The 8,679-nt window shown below is 46.0% G+C and overlaps 1 protein-coding gene across 1 annotated transcript in view; it reads right to left on the bottom strand.

Annotated features, from left to right (window-relative positions):
- Nucleotides 1-5,223: 5,223 nt before the first annotated feature.
- Nucleotides 5,224-8,679, bottom strand: part of IKBKB (inhibitor of nuclear factor kappa B kinase subunit beta) — a gene marked incomplete at both ends in the record, with an annotated part of 48,689 nt that continues 45,233 nt past the window's right edge. The window contains 4 exons of the mRNA XM_080710009.1: nt 5,224-5,289; nt 6,484-6,574; nt 7,690-7,817; nt 8,465-8,612. Of these exons, the coding sequence (XP_080566135.1) occupies nt 5,224-5,289; nt 6,484-6,574; nt 7,690-7,817; nt 8,465-8,612 (433 nt within the window). The remainder of the gene's footprint in view (nt 5,290-6,483; nt 6,575-7,689; nt 7,818-8,464; nt 8,613-8,679) is intronic.

The raw sequence follows: 8,679 nt of genomic DNA, 5'->3' as shown, positions 1-8,679 counted from the left end.
CACCCCCAGCCCTATTTTTTATTATTTATTATTTTGAAACAGGGTCTCACAAAGTTGTGTGGTCCTCTCTAAGTAGCTGAGGCTGTCTGTGAACCGTGATCTTCCTGTCTCAGTCTCCCAAATGCACAAGCGTGTACCACCACGCCTGGCTTAGACCACATATTTGAGAATGGTTTGTCAGCAGAAATCAACATAGTGAAAAGGACTCAGGATGAAATAAAAGAATTCCAAAATTCTATAGGCAGGAAATGGGCTGAAAGAGCTACCAGGCTGCAAACATGTAATATCCATTAAAAACAAAACAACTCTAGGGTAGTATAGTACTACAGGCAGAAGCCAGAAGACATAGAAATAATGGGTGTAGACCTAGGAAGTTCCTGTGAACACATTTCATAAGCTAACGGAGCCTCTATGAGATATACAAAGAAGCCCATAACATACACAGGAGACTCACATTTCTGAGAATGTTCTATCAGTGGAGCCTGAAAGGGACACAGACAGGATGGAATGAGGGAAAGTTACTGAAATTCAAACTTACTGTGAGCACAGATGTAAAGGTTAACAGCTTGAGTTACTGTGGACCTAGCAGGCAGAGGCACCCACCCAACCAATTACTACAGAACTTGAAGCCTAATGGAATTTTCCCTGCTACATTCCAAAATTTGGTGGGACTGGAGACTGCATTATTCCTTCCAATTTTCCTTTGGGGAATGAGAATCATCTATCATACACCTATTCGACCTTGTGTTTGGGAAGCAGATGACTTGTTTTCTAGTCCTATGGGTCCATGGATAGAGAAATTTTTGTCAACTGGACTGGACCCTGCTTGAGTCTTACCTACAAGGATTGAGCTGATGTGTAGAGTTTTGGCCTCAAAGTTGACACTGTGATGGAGGAGACTTTGGAGAATATTATGATGGAGTGGATAGATTTCACATGTGGAACAAATATGAATTTCGGGAGTCTACAGGGAGGGCCATAGGGGGATGAATGGGGACTCCCAAGAAGATATGTCCCATCTTTTAAAATTTTTTTTGGTGGTACTGGGGATGGAACCCAGGGGTTTTCTACCTCCGGGCTACACTCCCAGACCTAATCCTAATATATATATATATATATATATACACACACACACACACACACACACACACACACACACACACACATACATATAGATATATAATTATTGTGTGTGTGTGGTGGTGGTACTGGTGTTCCTGGAAGCCCTTCTACCTCCCAGGTACACTCACAGACCTATTTTATACCTTTTATTTGGAAACAGGGTCTCTTAAGCCAGCACGGCTGGCTTTGAACCTGCGCGATCCTCCTATCTCCACCTCCCAAGTGCGGGGATTACAAGCATGCGCCACCATGCTCGGCCATATTTTTTATTTGGAAACAGGGTCTCTTAAGCCAGCTGAGGCTGGCTTCGAACCTGTGCAATCCTCCTGTCTCAGTCTCCGAAGCACGGGGATTACAAGCGTGCACCACCACACCAGGCGTGTCCCCATCTTAATCCCCAGAACCTGAGATCCTCATGTGGCAAAGTGTGCCCACATTAGAACTGTGAGAGGACAGGCTTATCCTTGATTCTCCAGACTGGCCCTAAATTCCATAAATGCTCTCATGAACAAGCTACAGGGGAGGTTTGACAGAAGAGGCTGTGGCAACGTGCTGGTCAAGTATTGTCTGGTGTTACCAGAAAGTGGAAGATGCAAGGAACAGAATTTCTCTGGAGCCTTCAGAGGAGGAATGGTCCTGGTGACACTTTCTTTTTTATACTGGTGATTGAACTCAGGGGTATTCTGCCTCAAGCACACCATCTTTTTAAAATTTTTGAAACAGGGTTTTGCAAGTTGCTAAGGGTTTTGCTAAGTTTGGCCCTGAACCTGCACTTCTCTTATCTCAGCCTCCCAAGCACTGGGATTACAGGCGGTCGCACCACACCTCGCTCCTGCTGACATCTTGATTTTAGATTTCTGGCCTTAGGAATTATGAGCATGGATTGTTGTTGTTTAATCCATGCACTCTGTAGTAACTTGTTAGAGCAGCCAAAGGAAACTAAAACAGCGGACGAGGACAGGCTTTCCATGGGCTTGTCTGTGCCCGGTGGCTGGTTTCTCCAGCATCCAATGTGCAATGTTATAATTAGATATAGAATGTACCCCCCAAGATTCATTTATTAGTATTCAAAGTTGGTGTAAAGCCGGGGATAATGGCACACGCTTGTAATCCCAGCATTTGGTTGAGACCAGAGGATCGCGGTTCATGGATAGCCGCAGCTACTTAGTGAGGCCCTCCGCAACTTAGTGAAACCCTGTTTCAAAATAAAGAATAAAAAATAGGGCAGGGGGTGTAGTTCGGAGGTCTTATGCCCCTAGGTTCCATCCCCAGACCCACCTACACACAAAAAAAGTTGGTGTAATTGAGTCATGAGGATTGTAATCTCATCAGTAGATAAAATCTGGCTCCTAGCATAGGCTGCTGGTGGGGTGAGGCTGGAGAAGGTGGGTCCCTAAGGGTGTGGCCACAGGGACTGTGCTTGTGTCTTCAAATTAATCCCTTGTCTTCTCTCTCTCCATTTCCTGCCATTATGCCCTGAGCTTCAGACCCTGGCCTCACATGGACTGAACCCAGAAACTCTAAAATAAACTATAAACAAATAAATCTTCCTCCCTCTAAGCTGTGTGGTCAGTCCCTTTGGATAACAGCAATGAGGATGTTGACCGAAACAATATGAAACAAAGAAAACCCAAGGAGCTCACCACAATATCATCCTTCAGACCCCAAGGTCCCTGGACAGTCTGCCCTACCTCTACCACTCAATCTCCTTATATTTGCTTATACATTATATGCATGGCTTTTTTTTTTTTTTTTTTTGGTGGTACTGGGGTTCCTGGAAGCCCTTCTATCTCCGGGCTATACTCCCAGACCTATTTTTACATTTTTATTTGGAAACAGGGTCTCCTAAGCCAGCGCGCGCGGCTGGCTTCGAACCTGCGCGATCCTCCTGTCTCTGCCTCCCAAGCACGGGGATTACAAGCGTGCGCCACCACGCCTGGCTTATATGCATGGATTTTAGCTGCACTTGATGAGAGAGAAAACACACATGTGCGTGCGCACACCCCCACACGCCTACTTCATCTTTTACTTTGTTCTGCCATAACCTAATTCAAAATTGTTCAGGGATTCCCAATTGCCTACAAAACAAATCAACAGTCTTAGCCCTGCATTCCCTCACTGGGCTGACCTACCCTGGTCTTTCTAGTCTTACTTTCCACTATTTTCCTACCAGGGTTTCCAAATCATGCTTTCTCATACTCTAGATCCTCTGTATGTTAATAATACACAGAAAGGGTGTGGGGTGCTGGTGGGGAGGTTACACAATCAAATGACATTAGTCAACAACAAATTTATATAATGTTGAGCCAGTGTCTTTATTACAAGACTTTCAGATACTTTATCAGTAGACACTGAATCTGCAATAAGCAGCGGATGAGGAAGCATTTCCTAAACTTACAAGAACAGGGACTGTTTCCAGAGATGCCACTTTGTGAAATCCCTGACTCACTCTATTCCAACCTGTCTGTGATCATCTGAACTCACTTCACTCTCTTGCTTTTATATAGACATATAAAATGTTTGTGAACTGTGGAAGAACCAGTGCTACTGCACTGTTCATGATCTAGGCACTATGTCATTTTACAAAATTTCCCATTATGTTAGATTTTGAGCTCAGACATTTTAACAGTAGGTATGGTAGAAATAGACCACAGAACCCATTATCAGTATTTGAGTCATGTTATAAAATATAGAAACTATTTGTAAAATAAACCAATTTAATAATCCTGTGAGGTGCCACGAAAAACAGGAAAGCCTCTCCCACCACAACACACAGACGTGTTTAAAGAAGTGTGGCACAGAGATGCACAGGCCAGTAGGTGACAGGAACCCTTCTCTTGTCCCTTCTTCTCAAGGACAACAAATTCCCAGATGGTTTCTGGGAAGCAGTGGGTTTTCCATGCAGGTTCTAGTGAGTTAGTCTGTAGCTAAAAGGGCCACAGACAGCAGAGAGCTTGGCACAGCTGTGACCTTACCAGAAAGAGGCACTAACACCAAAGTAGTAGGTGAAGATAAAATTTTAGCAGCAGCGAAATGTCAAGAAAAAGAGAGACCTGGGTGTGGTGGTGCAGGCTTGTAATCCCAGCGCTTGGAAGGCTGAGTCAGAAGGATCGCACAGGTTCGAAGCCAGCCTCAGCTAATTAGTGAGGCTCTCAGCAACTTAGTGAGACCCTGTTTCCAAATAAAGTAAAAAATAGGGAGTATAGCCCAGAGGTAGAAAAGCCCTTGGGTTCCACTCCTAGTACGACACACACACAAAAAAAAATAAAAGAGAGAGAGAAAGAGAGAGAGAGAGAGAGAGAGAGAGAGAGAGAGAGAGAGAGAGAGAGAAGAAAAAAAAGAAAAAAAAGAGAATAGGATCAGGCCAAACCTGTGATTAAAATTCCTGATTAAAAAGGGCTGAATCTAGATGACATCCTAGCTTCAAGGTGAGAGAGAATGGGTGAAGATCTGAAGTGAACAGGCTGGTATGAGGTGCCATTCAGATTTTGTCCTCAAAGACTCAGTTAGATGTCTGTTAAGTGAGGTATAGCACACTTATACTCTAAGCACTTTTTTTTTTGGTGGTACTGCAGATAGAAACAGGGTCTCGCTAGGTTGCGGAAGGCCTTGTTGAGTTGCCAAAACTGACCTTCAACCTGCGATCCTCCTGTCTCAGCCTTCCCAAGTATTGGGATTATAGGCATGCACCACCAAGCCTGGCTGCCTTTTTAAAAATTTTCTTGGTACTGCGGACTGAAACCAAGGGTGCTCTACCACTGAGCTATGCCCCCAGAACTTTTTATTTAGAAAGAGTCTTGATAAGTTGCCGAGGCTGGCTTCAAACCTGTGATCCTCCTGTCTCAGCCTCCTAAGTACTGGGCTTACAGGAGTATGCCACCATGTCTGGCTCACTGAGTACTGTTTTCACAGCGGAGGAAGCAGAGGATCTGTTTCTCTGAACACTTGCGACTGGCATCGACAATGGCTGGGCCACACCTTTGTCCAGGGTGTAAACAGCTGCTGGGGAACGAGGTCACTTAGGTGCTGGGGACCACTGAGATGTCATTACCACAGGAGCTACTGTGCCGGAGCAGCAGGCTGGGTGGCCAAAACCCCCAGTCACAAGGCCTGATCCAGGGCATTCTGATCTTCCTCCTCAGTCTGTAACCAGCTCCAGTCCAGAGTCTGAAAGGCAACAGGCGTGTTAAATGCCCAGCAGCCCCTGCACACCTCAGACTGTCATTCCCCTTCAGGAGGCAGCAATGTAATTCAGAAGGAAGTTTAAACCTATTTTTTGGGGACGAATGGGTGGAGGAGTTCTGGGGATACCTCTGAGCTACATCCCCAGCCCTTTTTATTTTAAAAATTTTAAACAGGGCCTCACTCAGTTGCTGAGTCTGGCCCCAATCCTCCTGTCTCAGCCTCCCGAGTACTGGGATTATAGGCGTGCACTACTGTACCTCGCTTAAGGCCATCTAAGGAATGTCTTCAGATCCTCTTAACAGGCTCAGCTTTGTCTTCACGAGCCTTTCTCTTGGCCAGGTGGTTAGTACCTACCTGTTCTAACTCTGCCTACTGATGAGCTGAGTCCTAGAGCTCAGAGCCACAGCAAGTGGCTGTCTTATCACCAAAGTCTGGCAAAGCACCGGACACACAGATGCCTGGAAGTAGTAGCCCAGGAGTGATGTCACCCACTTGTCAAAATTAAGTCTTGTAAGGATTAAACAGAACAATGCACACGACATGCTTAGCAGCATGCAATAGCCAAGAGCCACATTTTTTTTTTTTTTTTTTTGCAGAACTGGGGGGATGAACCCAGGGGCATTCTACCTCTGAGCTACATCCCCAGCCCTATTTTTTATTCTTTATTTTAAAACAGGGTCTCACTAGGTTGTGGAGACCCTCACTGCTGAGGCTGGCCATGAACCTCTGATCCTCTTTTCTCAACCTCCCAAGTATTGAGATTACAAACATGTGCCACCATACCCAGCAGAGCACACAATTATTATAAATAACAAAAATATGCTAGAAAACTGTAAGTCTATACTGAGATCAAGGCCAATGCTGGATTGCCTTTCCAGTCTTTTTCTTCTCTCTCTCTTTTTTTTGATGCTGGCCTCAAACCCATGATTCTCCTGTCTCAGTACTGGGGACGGAACCCAAATGCATTCTATCCCTGAGCTACACTCTAGTCCTGTTTTTTTTTTTTTTTTTTTATTCATTTTGAAACAAGGTCTCACTAAGTTGCAGTCTCAATAGCTGAGGCTGGCTGCAAACCTGTGATCCTCCTGTCTCAGCCTCCCAAGTACTGGGATTACAAACATTCACCATCCCCTGGCTCTCTTTTCATGGGGTGGCCGGGGTCCCCACAGGCTTTACCATGAAGCTCGGGCCTTGCTTCTTCACAGTGTCTTGCATGGCATGTTCTAGCTGGGCACAGAGTGTGTGTGCTTCGGCCACCAGTTCCTCACTACAGACATAATGAAATTGTTAGAAAGGTCATTAGCATCATTTCTTTTTGGTGGTACTGGGGGTGGAACCCAGGGGCTTTTTACCTCCAGGCTATACTCCCAGATCTATTTTATATTTTATTTGGAAACAGGTCTCACTAAGTTGCTGAGAGCCTCACTAAGTAACTGAAACCCTGTGTGATCCTCCTGTCTCAGCCTCCCAAGTGCAGGGATTACAAGCGCGCGCCACCACGCCTGGCTAGGTTATTAGTATTACTATCTTATCAGAACCACTGCTTATTCTGTTTGAAGATACGCTAAAGAACTTTTCTTTTTTGTATTGGGAATTGAACACAGGGGCATTCTACCTTTGAGCTATATCCCCAGACCTTTTTTTTTGGTGGTACTGAGGGTGAAACCCAGGGTATTTCTACCTCCAGACTGTACTCCCAGACCTATTTTATACTTTATTTGGAAACAGGGTCTCACTAAGTTGCTGAGAGCCTCACTAAGTAGCTGAGGCTGGCTTCGAACCTGTGCGATCCTCCTGTCTCAGCCTCCCAAGTGCGGGGATTACAAGCGTGCGCCACCACGCCCAGCTCCCCCAAGACTTTTTATTTTCCTAAATTTTGAAAAAGGGTCTCTTGGCTGGGCGTGATGGCGCACGCTTGTAATCCCCACGCTTAGGAAGTGGAGACAGAAGGATCGCGCAGGTTAGAAGCCAGCCGCGCTGGCTTAAGAGACCCTATTTCCAAATAAAAAAAGTATAAAAATAGGTCTGGAAGTGTAGCCCAAAGGTAGAAGGGTTTCCAGGAGCCCCAGTACCACACACACACACACACAAGAATAAATAAATAAAAAGAAAAAGGGTCTCTCTGTGCTGCTGAGTGTCTTGCTAAGTTGCCACGGCTGGCCTAAAGCGAATCCTCCTGCCTCACACTCTCATGTACTGGGGTTACAGGTGTGTGCCCAGCCGAGGAAACAATGCATTCGGCGAGTTATGAGGGACTATGGGAGCAAAATATATGTCACCTTTGTTCTTATAGGGTCCCACACATATGATAATTAGAAGCATGAACAAAAGCACTGGACAGATGCTTACCAGTGATAACACACATCTGTTAACGTAATTTACCTTTTCTTGGCTGCCTCGGGTAGGCTGTCAGAGGCAGTGGTAGTCTGAGACAGGAACTGATCAGGGTGACTGAGTCGAGAAGGATTCATGCTATCTGGGCTTCCACTGACAGGACCTCGGACCTTGCTCTTCAGGACAAACAAAACAGTCAGTGTAATTTGGAGGCACGTGATAAAATCAAGTTTGCATTCTCACCACAGTATGTCCTAAGGAGATGACTGGCTGCAGGACACCCTGGCTACGCCTAGAAACTACCAGTCGGCATCTGTACCCACAACAGCATCTAAGACTTTGCATTCAGCCTTCAAAAAAGTTTCTGTATTGACAAATGTGCATTTGAGAAAGGATTCTAGACACTGGAGATTAGATACCTGTGCTTGTAAGTGTTGTTTCATTTATTTGCTTGCTTGGCAGGCTCTTAGAGGAAAATCAAAGGGTAGTTCCCTCCCTCCCTCTCTCCTTCCCTCCCTTCGTTTTTGGTACTGAGGACTGAACACAGGGGCATTCTACCAAAAAGCGACATCCCTAGCCTTTTCTATTTTGCTAAGTTACAGTGCTGGCCCTGAACCTACGATCCTCCTAGCTCAGCCTCCCAAGCAGTGGGATCGCAGGCGTGTGCCCCTGTGCCCAGCCGAGAATAACTACTATTCACTAAAGCCACGAGGCTTTGTGGTGATCACGGCAGTCACGTGGGTAAACAGAAGTGCCCCCGACTCCCCATCCAGCCCCACCCCATTCTGAGAGGTCTGCGGTGGCGGCAGCAGCACTGACTCACACAGGCGATCTTCAGCAGGTTCCAGAGCTCTTTCTGACGCTTCTCCTGAAGCCGCACGACGGTCTTCTCATCCTCATTCATCAGACTCACCACCTCTTCCACCTTGGGCAACAATTCCAGTGCCTTCTGCTTGCATACCACAGTTTTACTGTGAAGAACAAACAGGCCCAACTCCAGTGGCTTGGGGCTGGAGCAAGCAGGACAGCATTGCTGAC

This window comes from Muscardinus avellanarius (genome assembly GCF_963383645.1).
Source record: "Muscardinus avellanarius genome assembly, chromosome: 14".
Taxonomy (NCBI): domain Eukaryota; kingdom Metazoa; phylum Chordata; class Mammalia; order Rodentia; family Gliridae; genus Muscardinus; species Muscardinus avellanarius.
Note: the sequence above shows the minus strand (reverse complement) of the source record. Positions and strands in the feature narration are given on the sequence as shown.